Source organism: Clarias gariepinus, chromosome 4 (assembly GCF_024256425.1).
Source record: "Clarias gariepinus isolate MV-2021 ecotype Netherlands chromosome 4, CGAR_prim_01v2, whole genome shotgun sequence".
NCBI lineage: Eukaryota > Metazoa > Chordata > Actinopteri > Siluriformes > Clariidae > Clarias > Clarias gariepinus.
The window spans coordinates 36,205,960-36,224,742 of NC_071103.1; the positions used below are offsets into that span (position 1 = coordinate 36,205,960).

General features: G+C 36.4%; 1 protein-coding gene across 1 annotated transcript; it reads right to left on the bottom strand.

Moving 5' to 3' along the window:
* Positions 1–518: 518 nt before the first annotated feature.
* On the bottom strand, positions 519–16,772 carry agtr1b (angiotensin II receptor, type 1b). Its single transcript, XM_053493998.1, has 2 exons — positions 16,557–16,772; positions 519–3,827 (listed from the first exon to the last, which is right to left on the bottom strand). The coding sequence occupies exon 2, from the start codon at positions 3,707–3,709 to the stop codon at positions 2,606–2,608; it is 1,104 nt and encodes a 367-aa protein (XP_053349973.1). The 5' UTR covers positions 3,710–3,827; positions 16,557–16,772; the 3' UTR covers positions 519–2,605.
* Between the last annotated feature and the right edge of the window lie 2,011 nt (positions 16,773–18,783).

The following is an 18,783-nucleotide window of genomic DNA, read 5'->3' on the forward strand; positions in this document are numbered from 1 at the left end:
TTTATGATTATTTAGTCAAGATGATTTAAACTACAATGCATTGAGGAAAAAATGCCTGGGAAAAAAAAAGACTCTTCAGTTCTTTTTATGTCCCTTAAGCAAGTTACAGATGTCCTCATCTTTACTGCTGAAAAACACAAGCATAGCAGGATCCAGTGCAGCATCGCCAGATGATATCGCTTTAAGGAACAAAACATGATCTTTGGAAAAAAAGAGGCACCAGTAGAACTATACCAAGGGAGCTGTTGTTCAAAGACATACAGCAACATGTCATACCTTAGGTAGTAAAATATTTAGAGTAATGATTTTTTATTATTCGATTATAAATCAAATATAAGATCATTTAGATGATGGTTCTAGAAATACAGTATTGTAAATGTTAATGAAAAATAATAATAATAATAAAAAAAAAACATCTGCTAGTACAAAGCAGGCCAATTCCAAACTTGATATTTGTAAAATAAAAAAGTTCTGTTAAAGTGGCTTAATTAACTTATATTAGTATACTATACGTAGACTATACGTAGACTATAATTAGTCTTATAATAGGAATTACTAGATACCTTTATTTATATTTAATATATTTTACTAAATTTTGCACTGTACCAAAATTAATGCAAAATTGGGCATAACTTTTTTTTTTTAGCACAAATTGCACGTTTACTTTACTTTGCATTACTTTTACTTTCAGGACATAACTGCATAATTTGTAATATACTGTATTATTATGGAGAAATTGACTTATAAAATGGAATAAAAAAGACACTAAAATAGACAATTTTCTTTTTCTTCTACTTCTAAATTGATAAGCCAGTGTTTATACAGTACATGTATCATAAACCTGTAAATTGTTTGGATCTATAATCGTAGTACATGATATGCCAAAATAAAAGTTATTTGTAATGTCAGTTAAAATAAAAAACTTAATTTTTGGCTGTATATCTTAACCTTTTGAAAGCCGAACTTTACTACTGTGTATAGTGCAATCACTTTTCACTCTTTCTCTTCAAGGTTATCTAGCTGCTAAAATAAGATTGATGAACTGCTGATCTTGGCTGCTGTATGTTCTAAGAAGGAATAATGGATGGGGGTGGAGTTAACAAGTAAAAAAAAAAAAAAAAGTGCTCCAAAGATTTTAAGACCAATAAAGCTATAAATGTAGTACATACTGTACAGACTATCCATTTGATGTTTAAAATCCTGGTGGATTTTTGAATATGTCCAAAACTTCTCATTATTATTTGAGGTCATTTTATAAGAACATTCTAGATTCTCAGAATGGGGTTTGTGGAGTAACGGCAGTCTGTGATTTTCCCTTATTTTCATAACCACAACCCACAATTATGATAATTATTATAACAATAAATCATGTCTAGTGAAATGTAAGGTTTTGTTAAATCAGGTCATATGGCTTGCAATAAAAACTTTCTGGCTCCTCAATATTATTGTTCCTATTTAAATGACATACCTAAATATTGTTCATGTTTTGCTTGTAAAAGTGATCCCTGATTGTAATAACTTTGCACTAGACGACTGCTTGCTTGCATATCTAGAAAGTAAAATATTCTGGACGTTGCAAACATTTGTTTTCCCAACAGGCTAGCCAACTTTGATACAGTAATAACACCGTAAGAAGGACATTCGTTACTACGCACGTACATAACCTTGCATTAAAAATAGACGAAGATCTACTGGAATTCGAGATAACTCTTTAATAGATGTGCGAGAGGGTTTAGGTAGGTTTATTTTAAATATTTAAGACTAATGTACAGTAGCTGCTCTTTATTGTCTTAGTTGCCATGGAAACAGTGCTGTTATGATAATGGGTCAAGGAATGATAATAGTAATCGATAATAAGAGGATCAACTTCATACAACCACGATCCTTCGCCTTGCAATCATCTTCAGCTGATGTGTTGTGATCTGTATAATATCTTAAATTTCATATATGTGAGTAAAACCTGATGAGTATGACTTATGCGCTGTCACCAGGGTTGCCAGATATGACAGTGGAATCCTATTAGACCAGCAGACAAGCATACTTTCCCTGATTTCTTTCCTTTTTTTTTTCCTCCATCGAGATCATACTTGATCTTAAATGTCATATTATTTTATGTTTTGTTACAAGTGCTGAAATTTTATGACAATCACACTCCTAGCAACACTGCAAACCACAGTTATAAGCAACACACATTACCTTGATTTAAACATACACAAAACTGGCCTCTGCTACCTGCTCAATTTTTAGACAAGATAGATATATATAAGGAAAAAGCCTATATGTGGTGCTTGACGTGTTTAAACTCATATCTAAGTTCCAAGTTTGCTTATGGGACATTGCCCTCTTAACCCAGGCACAAACAACTCAACACATCTCACTTTCACTATAATACTATTAACCTTCAATACAGACTTCCATACATTCATCAAGATGTTGGATTGTAAGTCATTTCTGGATTAAAGCACACTTAATTCAAACTTCATGATTCAGTTAGGGTTTCATTGTAACCTTTATCTCAAGATCTGTCTTTTTTAATTTAATGAAGATCTTCCAAATGCTAATGAGATGAAACGAGAAAGATGACCTTCCCGGTGTTCTGATTGAACTAGGTCTTTGGGTCTTCCACTGTGTTAGCGTTACACTCAGAGCTTTTCTTACTGGACAAATGCAGCACTTGAGAAGCTCTGGTGGACATTGCAGTCATCTTGGTACTGATACTGGAGTTTCTTACAACAGAACCCCCCTCACAGTGCAGCAGCCTCAGGAGGTTCTTGCGAAAGTTGTGGCCCACGAAACCATATAGGATGGGGTTGACACAACTGTTAAAGTAAGCCAGGCATACGCTGAAGGGCATGGCCGTGTCGATGACGTCCAGGACGTGGCAGTCTTTCACCACCCCTAGCATTGCCAGAAGCTCCATAAAGTGGAAGATCTGGTGAGGAGCCCAGCATACGAAGAAGGCCAGGACCGCAGCAACTAGCATACGCAGAGTCTCGTCTTCTCGGGAACGTGCGCTTTTCCTCAGCAAGCCTTTGGCTTTCAACAGGGCGCAACCCATCAGGCAGTCACAGGTGATGATGATGAGGAAGGGCACCAGGAACCCTAAAACAGTCTTAAGGATGCTGAGAGACACCAGAAGGTTGAGCTGCTTGTGATCTGCTCGCTGCAAGATTCCACAGAGTGTGGCGGGGTGATCCTTGACCATCATGGTGTCCCTGCTTAGAGCAGTAGGCATGCTCAGAACGAAGGCAAATACCCACAGCAGCACGCAGGTAAGACGGGCGTAGAGCAGAGTGCGCCGCTGCCGTGAACCCACTGGGTGAACGATGGCCAAGTATCGATCCACGCTGAGCGCCGTCAGAAAGAATATACTAGTGTAGAGATTGAAAATAGCCAGGCCTGCACTGGCCTTGCACAGGAAACTTCCAAACGGCCAGTTGTAACCCAGGGCAGTAAATGTGGCCCACATGGGCAACGTGACGAGGAAGGTAAGATCCGATACAGCCAAATTGAGCACAAACACATTGGCTACAGTCTTCAGCTTCATGTAGCGATAAATAACAGCCACCACCATGCTGTTCCCCACTATCCCAATTACGAAATTGCAAGCGTAGACGACGGGAACAAATGTGAAGATGAATTTGTGGCTGCCGGTCATGTTGCACTTTAGTGACAAAGTCTCATTCGATTCCACTGTCGGGTTCTCCATTCCTGTGTTTATGGTTTTTCAAGGTTGTAAGAGCCTACGTTTGCAAACTGGATGCTGCATCCATGGGGTGCATCCGGCCGATCACTTTTCCACCGCAGTTCTGAGGCCTTGCCGTCTCCTATAAAAGACGACAACAAAAATGTCAATCATCGTCCAAGAGAAATAAGAGCTATCATTACCATAGTCATGGGTTGTAAAAGGTGGCCCCAAACGCCCAGTAAGAAACCCCTTTAGACCATGTCTTCTCATTAAAACCTCTACATCTCATGTTTATGTCATTTTTCGTGAAATAAGACGCTATGCAATGCTTATGCTTTATGATGTTTATGGTGAGAACAGGCTTTGAAACTGTGATATATGCACCGTCAAGAACCTGTGCTTAGCCTTTCACAGTCTCCCCCCTCCAGGTAGTAAGAACCAACAGTAAACATGTACAGTGTTTATGGAAGGGGCCGTCCATGTGGACGCAATTGCTGGAAAAAAGACGACAGTTTATTTATGGATTTTATGAGCTGCTCTAATGAAGTACAGCATGCTACAAGCATGCTCGGATAGCTGCTCCGTTAAGTGTTTCGAGGTTCAGGTGATGTGGGGAAGAGAGACAGAGGGCGAGGAGAGACAGGCACGGAGAGATATTTGTCACATTTCAGACTCTGTGGAGGCTGGAACTCAGCGTGTGAGCTTCTAATCAGCACACACCTAAATAAACAGGTCACCAGGGGTCCGGACTGTGGAAACTTGTGAGAAAATCCAACATGTTTACTGTGAGCCTGAAGCTCTGTTTTAAAGACGTCTCATTAAAGGACATAATATAAAATGTGGAGAAAAAAAAAAAAACGTGCCGCATTGTCTGTCACTTAAGATTTAATTGGACTAAACATGTTACTCATTGTGGCATTGCCCTTTTCGTAATGATTGTAATTTAAGGTTTAATTAGATCACTCAGATCGGTAAACATTAGTCTGATGCCCTTTAAAATCAAGCTTTTGATTCACATATAAGACCTTTTGAAAATCAGACACCAGACACATTAGGCTTGAGGCAAAACATTATATCAGCCATAAAATGAACACCATATAACATTAACACATTAAGACATTAACACTGATTATCAATTATATGTCAGTAAACGGGTGACAAGATCATGGGCGCACAAGGCTCACCCATGCCTGCAGGGACCAAAGTCCAGTAAAACCAATGCAGCACAACTCACAAAAAATACAGTATCCTGGCTATGATGGAGATGAATCAGAACACACAGTGTTCACACCACAGTGTGCCATGCACAACGAGTCTAAGACCTGGCATCCAAACTCTCCAGATACCAGTCTGATTAAGCACCCATTGGATGCACTGGACAAAAAAGTCCAATCCACAAAGGCCCCACTCTGCAACCCATAGCACCCAAAGTATCCACCGCCAAACGCCCTGGTGCCAGACACCGCAGCACACACAGAGGTCTTGTGAAGTCATGCCTCGAGAGGCCAGAGCTGCCCAGGTGGCACAAAGGGAACCTACATGTAATGCAATGGTAGTGTTGACATGAGGTGGCTCAATGCCTGACTGAGACACTTATCTGTGTGTATATTATATTTATTATTGCTCAATTTGGTGGTCATTTCTTCTTCTTTTTTTCTCTTCTAGAATTTACCATGTTTTCATATGACATGATTTCATATTTTTCCATCTCATAATTTTGTTTTATTTTTATACTTCATGCAAACAAACATATTTGTTTATGTCACTGATTTGAAACCTGCGTGTGGGGTGGGGGTTAAGGGGAACAAATAAAAAAGAAATATTTTCTATTGTTTATTCCAACGGCATTGGTGGCTCAGTGGTAGGTTTCTCGCCTGACATGTGGAAGGCCTGGGTTCAATTCACCAGTGCCAAGCTGAGCGTGGATACAGATGGTCCGCTTTGGCGACGCCTCGATGGGAGCAGCTGAAAGACTCACATCCAAATAGGTGTCACAGAGTGATGGAATTTTATCATGCAATGTTGTAGCACTGTTATTAAGGTTTTAGTTTTTAAATACATTTTTGTGACTGGGCTCTATTTCTGTGAAAAAAAAAATCCATGTTTATAACCTCTGATTGATAATAATAATACTAATAATAATAATAATAATAATACAAATTGTTATTATTATTATTATTATTATTATTATTTTATTTTTTTATTTTTTATTATTATTAATAATAATAGCAACAACAATACGATCAAAACTACTAATATAACTACTACAATTACTGATACTGATAATACTAATAATACTAATAATAATAATAATACAGTCAAAATTCTACTTTTTACTTGGCTTTAATGCGTAATTTATCTACTTATTTGTCTAACATGTTACTGATAAAGACCACAAGAGGGCAGACTTGAGCAGCTGAACATCACTGTACACTGGAACAAAAGCCTCAATAGCAAAAACACAATATTATTAAGAATCTTATTATTAACATAGCCTACGCTTCTCCTCTCCACCCGGCATACCAGTGACAGTCCTAACCATTCCAGTTACATATCAAGCTGCTGTTAACTGATCACATTTCAGGCCGTGATCCATTTTAATTGCAGCAATAATAGGCCTCATTTTTTACCAGTATATTATGTTCATTTTAAACCTGAGAACAGTTTCATGTATGTTTCTCGAGTTTCACAGCGAAGGCCTCCCGGTGTAACAGAAACAGCTTTATTAGTTACAGATGTGGTGTTTGTTGCAGGAGGGGAATGTCCGGGTGCCAAGCACAACAGAGCGATGAAATAACACCCTGAGTTTCCTGCACAAGACCCGCAAGCGTCCCTGCAGATGGAGCAGACCTGCGCTTACTTATTATTAATGTGGAAAACATTCACTTCCATACAGCAAGTGTACGCGGCGCATGGCACAGGCACGCACTGGCGTCTGTAGGATATATTAGTTCAACACGCTTCAGTGGTATTTGGCAAAACATATTTCAACAAATAAGTGCTTACTGGAAATGTACAAAAAATTTTGAACATTTCCAGTAAGCAGTTATTACTACTACTATTACTACTACTATTATTATTATTATTATTATTATTATTATTGTTATTATTATTATTATTATTATTATTATTATTATTATTATTATTATTATTATTAGTAGTAGTAGTAGTAGTAGTAGTAGTAATAGTTTTATTTATAAAGTGTCTTTCTTACACTCTTGCTGCTTTACAGAACTATCAGAGAAATGGCAAAGTTTAAGCACAAACTAAATCGAACAAACTTAGAAGAATCTGAATTATTATCTACGATGATATATAATAATATAATAAGGACATAAAGAGACAAAATAAAGGACAAATAACAAATCATAATAATCAAAATCGTAATCAAGATCGTAATCAAAATCACTAAAGATGGAGGGTGTATATACATTTTTTATCTTATAAACTTCTTGTAATAGTGTTCATGAACAATTTACAAATAAAAAAAAATGCTAGGCGGTGATGTAACATCAGAACCAGAAAAAAACAATGTTTAAATAATATATACAGTATTAACTGTACTGTATGTATCTCACAATTTTAAGAAACAATTTTTAAAGAAAATTCAAAATAAAAACGTCAAACATATTTAAATCAACTGAATTTTGTTTTAAATTAAACAAGTGTAAAATGAAACTTTATTTACGTATAGGTGAAAAGTCAGCACCGTTCTTTCAAGCGCAATTCCCCGAGTAAGTGTTTTAAAGCTGATGGTTGAGAGCACATACTGTATCTCTTCAGTGTTCACATGGTTTGAGATGTAGTGAGTGTAAATTGATAGTATACAAATATATTGCATCATTTCATTCTCATCAAACCATTCATTAAGCCTGGGATGGGGGTGAAGTCCTCCTGGACGAGAACACTCCTATCATGGGGAGGAATGTTAACTGAAGGAGAAGGAGAATCAGTATTGATTTGCAGCCATGTTTCCCGTTAATAGACTATTAATGGTTGATAATACAGCGAAATAAATAAATGCCCCCTACAGCATGACAGAGACATAAAACATATATACGTGCCTGACTGTTGATGTTGAAAGCTACAACAACGTGCAGAGCCAGAGTATGAGAAGTTCTCGTGGAGCAATTGCATGTGTTCAGTTAATCTCTCAGCATTCTCTCCGATGGGAAGGACTGTCAGTCGTTTGTGATTTAGGTACACGGGGTCACGGCGGGTCAGGAGGCCTGGGGTGGATGCAGTGACAGTTTGGAAGTCATAGAAATGAAATACAGGATGAGCTCTATAGGGGAGGTGCCCTGCCACAGGAAACTCTGTGTTGTAGATCAGTCTAGTAGATCTGACTTCCTGGAAACATATTTGAGCAGTGTCTTACCATTTGAGATGAACCGTTTTATGGTTATATGATGATGTATGTATATAAAATATTAAACTTTTTTTTTTTACATGTCGAGTGAATCAAGCCAATAAAATAAATGTAGTGCTAGTTTTAAAAATACATTGAGAATTATATTGCAGCAAAAGCTACACTGATTGAACAATTACTGTACGTTGAACCTATTTACGTTTTGTAGCATTTCTATATAAAATAAGTCCCCTGCTGTGAATCCAGACTTTTTTTTTTTTTTATCTTTTCTGTTTAATTATGGCATTAATCACCAGATGAGCAGCTGTTTGAAAAGTCTTTCCGATCTAAAACCACTTAAATCTGAACATGTCATTTCTAGCACTTCCTAAGATTAGTTGCAAGAAGTATACAGTATGTCCTTCACTATAGTGTAATTATGAAATAAATACTACGTTCCATATCGACTGTGTTGGCGTGTCAGATCAAATAATGATGCCCATTGACTCCCAGTCATTTTTAAGTGTCTGCAATATTTCCAGTTTTAGCAAAGGTGTGAAATTGACCTTATTAACTGATTTGTACAAAAGGTCAAATTTTCCTCATGTCTAATCTCCTCTATAAAAAATAAATGCTTGGACCTGATGGATTTGATCCAAAGTGAGGTTTTGCACTGACTTGTGGAGTCCGTGCCAGCTCAAGTGTACACTGTCTTTAAAGGTCACATGTTATGCTCCTTTTTAAACAAGTTTGCATAACTCTTGGAAGTCAACTCAGATCCTGTATTCTAGTTAACTTGATTTTTTTTCTTTTTCAACCTTTTTTTTTTTTTTTTTAAAAACATGTCCCTCTATGGAAGTGCCTTTTCCTAGCGAATGAGAAGACAGGGACCAGAAAAGACCATGTTTGGGACCTTATACAGCTACCCTAGCCCTTCCAGGATCACCTCTGTAGCTTAGCCTTTAGCAGTTAGCTGCTACCTAATAGCCTAGCCTGATGTACTGTACCGTAGCTTTTAAAAATGCACCCCAAGAGAATAGCAGAAATGGACTGAGTTGCGCGTTAAGCCCGGAGACATTGTCTGTCTATATGAAGTCACAATAGGGGGTGTGTGGAGGGATCTGATTTGCTTGTTCAAACCTTAGCTTGTATAAAAATAGAAAAAGGACAAACAGCAGGGAATGTTTTCTCTCATGTTTTTTTGTTAGTTTGTATACACGCACACACACAGGAGAGCCATCAGAATGTCTAAAAATGGGAATTTTGCATAATAGGTCCCCTTTAAAGCAGAAGACATACTAAGAAACTCTAAAATCCGTGCATGTACTCAAAAGATTCTACTTATTGCTTGTCTGGTTGTTTTAATAATGCATTTTGTAATGAATTTTGTTGTGTTAAATCAGATAGAATGCTCTCAGACGTTTGAGCTCTCTATCACATAAATTCTAGCTGGCATTTCCAATCAAGCTCACTCAATCATTTGCAAAGTCTTGGCCATTTATTAATAGTGTTTGCCTTTATCATACATCTTTACTGCGGTGTATGATTTTCAACTGTTTATTTATTTGTTGTTTTTTTTTTGGTTACACTTTGATCATCGCACTTAATCATATTTAAACTCCAGCTGTATTCTGGTTATAATTTGGTAATTGACTCATTAACACAATTTGGTAATTGACTCGTGGATCCAATCCAAGCACATATGTGCTTAGAACTATTTGAGAAGCGATACAAGAACATGACGGTTGGAGCAGCTTAGATGGCACACATGATGATTTCTCCAAACCCTAGTCACGAAGCAGTCAGACGATTCCCACACTGTCTCAAAACTTCAGCGTCCTCACGAGCTCAGTAAAACTCCAGCGTCTGCTTTTCACGTTGCACGACTCCCTGGAGGACAATGGCGAATCCTCGATGGAGAAGGTGCGTTTGGTCCAGCTTTAAACAGTGACCAAACTATCTGCGCTCCCCTTAAAAGCAGCGGTTGTTAACGCCATCTGGCAGAGAGAGGCGCCAGGCACTCGAAAGTGCTCCTCGATCGAGTTAATGAGTCATTTAATCTTTCGTTTCCCGCTGTGTGGAGGGCTGGGCTGGAAATGCACCACATCAGCACAACTGTGGCCACTATAAAAACAATTATCCACTTCTTTGTCGCGCTGTGACGGCAGACACAGTCCTTCTGAGCTCTGTTCAATACGCACGTGCATTTAAGAGCAGATGCAACACTAAAGACTATGCTAAATGCACTTAGCCATCAACTCAGCCAGGAAGAAGACGTAAAGTTCAAATTTATCTCTGTGATCTATCTTAATCCACGCCAGAATGCATGAAATATATTTGTGTTAAAAGGTATGTGATCTGTTGGGCACATCATTATTCTGGTGGTAATATCTTGGTTGGTTGGTGGGTTGGAGGCATCATGCAAAGGAGATATTAATATTAATAGAATAATACTTGATTCTTTCTATTAGCTCTGAAAAACAAAATATTATCTCAGTCATCATCTCCAACATATATCAATAAGAAATAAACATATGGAGATGTTAATGCATTTGAACTCAATGTCCCAGAATGCAGTGCAGCAATATGACGCATTTGTGTTGAGTAATGACACTGAGTCAGCTTGGCTAGTTAGTAAACTACAGCATGATGGCAGAACTAGGAAGACACGTGATGCTTTGCGGGTAAAAGCAGCTGGACTTACTAAAAGATTACTGTAAAGCTCTGCTGCATCGCCAACCTTACATAGAGATTACCCAAGGGTTAAATACCACTGGGATCACCCGGAAGTCAAACGTCATTGTGGTTATGCAGGAAACCCAAATGAAAACAAGCCAAGACATTTATCAAAAATAAATAAATAAATAAATACATTTATACTGCAGTACATTAATATTAATACATAAACCAAATACAAAATTCCAATTACAAAAATGCATATGCATGCTTTTTTGTCCCTTAAAAAAAACAAAAAACTGTGCTGACTCTTGGTCCATTTAGCAGACACCAATTTTCAACAAATTCCACATGATCTCAACTGTACATCACAACCCCGAAACCAGATTGTGAAATGTTGAAACATGACAGCTCATGATGCATTAACAAACAAGCCATGCTATCTGTGAGCAGCGTCTGTGCTCTATCACTCCCCCACTTACTCACTCCCACTTCAAGAGCCAAAAATGAAACAGTGTCCTGAACAAAAGGTCTAACGACAGAGCAGTTTGAGCTACAAAACTCTCCAAACACACTGTTATCTATTCAGAGAGGTTTCACTTACTGTAACTACAGAAAAAAAGAACAGTACAGTTTACAAATAAGGGTTATATCATACAGTGATTACTATGGTTTTTCTATTAGGAACACAAGAGTTAAAACAGGTAATAGAGGGAAAAACAATAACCAACAGTGCAATTAAGTGTCCTTAAGAGTACTCTTGCTTCTTACTCGTGCATCATTTCTTTTACAGAGATACACTGCATGAAATGCAAACCTACGATATCAGCTTAAAAAAAAAAAATACATTCCTAAAAATTATTAAACCTATCTGCCAGGAGAGCAAGCAATTTTTTATTTTTTTTTTACAATTTTAGTAACATTTTATTAGAAATAATATTAATAATGTTATATTTGGTTGATTGTAATCACATTTTAAGAAATTAAAGATGAATATTTCCCTTTCTAAGATGTTAAGTTTTTTTTTTTATTATATGTTATTTATTACTATATACGGCTGAAAACATCAGCAAGTGAAAATATGTTAATAATAATATAATAATTATAAATAATTAATAACATATAGATAATATAAACAACTTCATAAAATATTTTTATTATGAGATTATTAATTATTATACATCAATTATAAGATTATTACAGATCATTTGAGATGTTTTTACTAATTTGCTAAATAAAAGTTTGCTAAATATGTTATATTAATGTAATAAAATTATATTTAAATATATTTCAATGCAAATTAGAAAAAAAACTAGAAGGAAAAAGGTTGACTTACTAACTAGCTGACTAACTAAAATAAATAGAAATAAATAAATAAATGCAGTGAAACAAAATATTTATATGCAACTTTTTATTTGTTTGTTTGTTTTTCTGGTCAAGGAGTGTGTGTGCATGTGTGTGCGTGTGTGTCTTGGAGATGCATTGAGATTTGTTCAACTGAACCACATCAGGAGCTCCGCACAGAGGCATATGGCTACACTACATTTGGTGCGTGTTTCAGACAGATTCAAGCTTCTTTTAAAAGTCTGTTCTTTTGTGTCTAATACATATAATGGTTTATGTACCTTTAACTGTGTGTTGGCCATTTTGTAAATAGCATAGTGATTAAATGACTACAGGGCATTAAGGGGTGCTCTAAGTGTTACGCAAAATCTCAAAATCTAAACCTCAGCAATTTTGTATGCAAAACAACAACAACAACAACAACAACAACAACAAAAGTCTTATATTCACTCTTATATCCACTCTTTTACATTCTGAGTCCTACAATAGGATGACGTCAGGGAAGAAAACCTCTATAGATGTGATACATTCAGGTCGTCAGCTGACTTCATCTTATCGCCACATAACGTTGCTGAGTCTAGACCTGAGACAACTGAAGCAACTCCGGATCATAACACTGTCTCCAGAGGCTTGTACAGTGGACACTATGCATGATGGGTGCATCACTTCATGTGCTTCCCCTATTTCCCGGATTCTCATTCAGAAATAGGCTCAATCTGGACTCATCAGACCACGAGACATTTTCCCAGACCTTTCTTTATGCTCCCTAACAAGCCGAAGACTTTTTCTGATGAGTCTCACTAAGAAGTAGCTTTCTTATTGACACACAGCTATTTCGTCCCAATCATGTGAGTTCTCATCATCCTGTGTGTGTATGGAAATGCTCTTAATTTCACTATTAATCATAGCTATGTTTTTTTCCTGTCTATTTTTTTACAGCGCAGCTTCAACAGGGATTTAAGTGAATTCTGATCACTGATGTGAATTTTCCATTTAACTTTTTCCGACCACCTTATTTTCCTCAAAGGAAACTTTAAGAACTATCTGCCTAGGTTTAATAATGTGTTGGACATTTCTTCAATAAATTTTCATTAATTTGATTTATGCATTTATTTATTTGTTATTTTATTTATTTAATTATTTGTTTATTTATTTACTTTTTTATTGATTTTTTTTTTTTGGTATAAACTGGAAGTTAATAAAAATATACACTGTATAATGCTACATTATATCATATGATGCTTTAGGAACCAACATTACAATAAATATTTAGATTGCAGTAAATAAACAGAAAGCACTCTAGCCATTACCAGCCCCTATGTTTGGACTACTGTAGCTCGAGCTGTTATCAGATTCATTCGAGATATGATTGTGTATGCCTATTATGTCTTATTTGCCTGCCTTTATTTACATCCTCCTTTCTATTTGTGTGATTGATGAATAAAGTACACAAAGTAAGAGCCTGAAAGAAAATGCTGCATCTTGATGAGAAAGACAGACAGATGGTCTGGGAAAGGCTTTAAAAATATGAGGGATAAACCCGATTGACATTTATAGAAGACTTCAAGCACAGGATGGTGATGAGAATCTTAGCCACAGTAAATCATATAAATAGTGCAAATATTTTAAAGAAATCTTTACGTCCTTGAATGATGATACCGGCTGATGTGACTCGGAGCCCACTGCAGTCAATCCTGTGAACATTCAGCGAGTAAAACGCTGATCATTAATAATCGACAGATAACTTAAGGGCCAACTTTTGGAAGAGACGCATCTGTCTGTGTGAACTGTACACACAATCATTCACCAACACCACTTGCACATTACAGGAACTCGGCTGGGAGTTACTGCCACATCCCCCGTACAGTCCTGACTGCACTCAAAGCCATTTCCACATGTTAAGGAGTTCCTGGGAGGCCATGGTTTCAGACATACTGTAAAGCAGGCAGTTCGATTATGGATCCAGTGTACTAAGAAAACTTTACCTTGATGGTATCCAAGCACTGGTGAAACACTGGGATAAGTGCATTAGTGTAGCACAGGATTATATAGAGAAATAAAGGGAGTTTTTTTGATCTGTTATTCTGCAAAGACCAGGTTTGGCTTTAACACCTTTCATGTGGTACATGCAGCTAAAATCCTACTAAAGAAAATCGAGGCCAGAACAAAAATGTCATAATTCAAAGTCTGGAACGGACTGAGATTTGCCAGGAATCATTCTCATGTGCCTGCTGTTTTGTATTCTAGCTTTTAAAGCACACAATGGAGGTGAATAAATGAACCATCAGATACCATGTCCATGAAAACAAGCTGTTTTAAGGGGAAACCTTCAAAATGATCACCAATCACTGCACTGGAACTGTAGTTATACTAGAACAGGAAATTAACAAAAGATACCCTGAACGTTATGTACTCTCTCTTTGGACAGCTTTTATTAATGTCTCTGAATGCCTTCTTCTTCTGAAAACTATTTACACTGTTGTCACTTTGACACGCAAAAAGTTACACATCAATGTTGCACTGCAATTAAGAAATTTCACTTATTATTTTCTCTTTTTTTTTTACTTGCGATTTATATGCTTTATTTACATGCTTCTTACTTTTTTTTAAATTATTAATAAAAAATTATATTTAAAATACTGTGTGCTAGTCCCACGATAAAATACGACCTATACAGTAGATACACCGGTGAATAAGGGGGCGCTGGGGCTACGCTCCCTTAAAGTTAGTCAGAGAAAAATGCTTTACTTTAACATGTAATTTTTTAACATAATAATTATTTAATTATGATATAAAGTCATTTAGTTACAAGATTCTACTGTATTTCTTAATATAATTTAAGAAAATGAAACATCTAAACTGTATTATGCTCATTTCTGTTTGTGTATGCGGGGCCAGACAAACAATTGTCTATGTAGGGAAGTAAAGTTTTGAAAAGCATGTGTTCTGAGGTGGAGCTCTAATTGTTTTTTTTCAAATCATCCTTGGGGTGCAGCACTGTTCGCCCTGAACCCTCCCACTTTTGTTCTTAGCAAATCAATATTGTTTTTTAAATATTTGGGCTCGTGTGATTGGACAATTCTCAACGAGTCTTATTAACAGTCAGCAGATTTTAAGTTAATATATTGAATAGTGATTGACGTGGACGGCAGATAAATATGCGAGAAAATTCTGTAATTTCTTTGCTAAAATACCCCTTCGCAAGGCGATCGGACGAAAAAAAAAAAAAAGGTAAACAGCTTGGACCAGATCGACTTGATCTTCTAATTAAGCAGCAGTCAAGAGATCGCGGCTGAGCTTACACTTGTTGCTTTCCCAGCACTTCTTATGGCTATTTACAGGTGTTTATTAAAAGTTTCATTTAAATTTTGTTTGCCCCTCCCCCCCCGTCCCCATTCCCGCCCCAAAAACATTTGCTCCAGCCGCCACTGCCTGGGATTAGAGTTGGGGCTGTTTATCAATTAATCCCGTGTTGCTTTTAGTGGATTTGGCAACCCTCTCTAGACAGGAAATGTGATCCAAACTAGTCAGTTTGAGACTAGCCACATGAAAAGGTCAGGTATGAACATTGTCCCTGTACATCACTACAGGAAGTGACTCAGTGCTCCTTTTTTTTCTCTCGGACATTTACGAAAAAAGTCTAGAAAGTAATTGCATCGTTTTGTAGAACAACTTACTGTATTTAATGGTTTATCTTATCAGTAAGCCCTTTAGCCTGAGCAGGGTTCAGATGTATATGGAGCTGTACATCCTAAATTACCGGCACAGTTTAGAGTAGGCAATCCTCTGGGAGAATGGGAGGAGCACGTTTCTGGGAGTTGGACGGAAACCGGGAGGAAACGTATACAAACACAGGGGGAACATGTACTTCATAAACTACAAAATGTCTTCAGAATGTTTCTTTTGGAAATATATTGTTCAAATAATACAATACAGGGTCCCCATAGGTTTACCGCTCGGTGCATGAAGGGTGCCAATAATAATGGTACATTGTAATAAAAACACGGTAAATTATATAGTGATCTTTGTAAGTGATAAGGTCACTCCAACTTTTTGCATACTTCCTTGTGTGCCTCAAACACACACACACACACACACACACACACACACACACACACACACACACACACACACACACACACACACACTTTAAGAATTACTTTAAGAATAAATAAACAAGGTTAAAAGGTTCAAATTCTTTGCACTTAGAATATAAGCACAAAAATATTTTAAATAAATAAAATAAATAAATCTTAATTTTTAAACCCTCTACATGTGAAAAGCCAAAAGGAAAAATGATACCCTGTATTTCTTCTTTCCTTTCCTTTACCTACAATTACATTTGACTTCCTTTCCTGCGTACTGACAATGAAGCATGTAATTATCAACAATAAACTGGATATGATATTTCATGCCTGTCCAGTAATAAGCTGGAAATGTCCAGAAACTCCTCTGCGAAAACAAAAGTGTATAAGAGATGAAAAGACGAAGAGATCATACCCAATGCTACAAGGAGCTGGAGACTGAGAGCGTCCACGTGAAGGAGCTTCAGATGAATACGTTTCCTTAACCTAAATTGGAGCACGAAATCCAGATGAGCAACAAAAACACCTGTCAGGCTTCCACACACACATGCACTCACACACTCACACACACTGTGTCTTCACCTCCCGGACACAAGCAATGATGAACTTAATCCACTGACCTCCCCCACAAATACACACACTCCTATCTGTTCCCATGAGGCATCACAGTCGACCTCTCTCTCTCTCTCTCTCTCTCTCTCTCTCTCTCACACACACACACACACATACAGACACACACACTGCTCTCTCTTTCTAGTCACTTGTTTCCTGTCCTCTCTCTACCCGCTGCATATCTAAGGGTTTGCCCTTTCTCACAAGTCTTAAAGACTTTAATAGAGCTCATAATAAGGAACTGAGTCAAGTAGTTCTGATTTAAAAGCAAAATGCTTAAATATAAATAAACATTTCTATGATAACTGAATTAACCAGCTTGCATAGTGTTTACTAAAGTTCTTTAAAAGATTGTTTAGGATTAAAACCGTTCAATTTTAATGAACGATCAGAAAGATAAAGTATTAATTAACCAATTTTTGTAGAAATTTAAATACATTTCAACTACTGAACTCTATTGACAAAAAAAACTAACATTGATATAATTGGTGGCTAATGCCACTACTACTACTACTACTACTACAGTAATTATAATAATAATAAGAGACTTTGATAACACTCAAAATAGTCAAGTATTTCTGGTTTAAAAGAAAAATGCATGAATATCTATCAATAAATCTATTTCTCTAACTTGTAAACAGATTTAAAAATGAATGAAGGGTTTATTTGCCAAAAAATAACCTGTTTTAATTGCCCAAATCAAAATTATGATAAACAAACAAACAAACAAACAAACAAACAAACAAACAAACAAACAAACAAACAAACAAACAAACTGCTTTAGTAGTTTTAGGTGTCACGTATGAACAATTGTACACTGCAGTCAGTTTAATTTTATGTCATCATTTTTTCGCAAATTAACCCTTCACATGTTCCTGATTGTTTCCTCTAACCTCAAGAAAATTAGTTTTATTTATTTAAAATCAATACATAGCTTCACTTTTACTATAACCGCTCCTGTAGAAGGGTACTATTTGGATAAGAAGACAGAGAAAAAATGTCCCTGTGGTTGTTTTGCTCAATAAGATCCAGTTCAGTATTCAATTCTTATGACTCAATTACCATGAAAATTTAATTTTACATTTTAAAAGTAATGGGCTAGCATTCACACCCACATGCAATCAGACTTAAATCTACCCATAAGAAATAATTTATGATTCAAATCCCAGTAAATGTGACCTATCACATCAAATCATTATTAAGGTCACATAATAATCATCATATTATGATTAATAAATAAGTCACATTTTGGGTGATCTAAATTGTCAATATTTGAGTTGTCGTCATTTTATAGCATCATTTTATCATATTTTTCCATGATAACTGAAGTAACCAGCTGGATAGTGTTCATTACATTTTTTTAGAAATTTTTTTGGATAAAAACTTCTATTCTAACATCAATTCTAATAAATGTACAGAATATGTGGGTGTTACTGCATCATAAAGTACACCAGCCAATTGCATGTTAGTATTTTAATGAAGTCAATGCGATAATGGTCTGTGCATGTGTACTGTAACAAAAATACAGCCATAAAGTACAAAAAGATATTCAACAACCATATAAAAGTGGTAAATAGTACAATGGTCCAAATATTTCCATGTTAGCATGTTAGCATGTTAGCAGCGGTTTTAATGATGTACCGTACTCTAGCTCCTATAATTCACTGCAGCTTCACGACATGACCAAACCCAGACTCCATTTCCCATCATCCACGATCACGGCCATGTTCAAGGTTACTGGACTTCATTTCCCATCAACCACAGTCATAGCAATGCTCAAGGTCACTGAACATCAAATTACATAAACCTGAACCCAATGACTCTCACAGCATAAATAACCCAGACTACATATCTAGCAGTCTTTTGCGAAGACTCTGCCTGAGAACATTTTTGTCATGACACTAAGTTTTGTTTATTTAATTACTTGTCTGAGTTATGGTTTTGACATTTGGCATTTCTAGTTTTTGTTGTTCATGTTCATGATGTTTGTAGAGCACTTGACCATTTCTTATTTGGCTGCATCTTTGTTT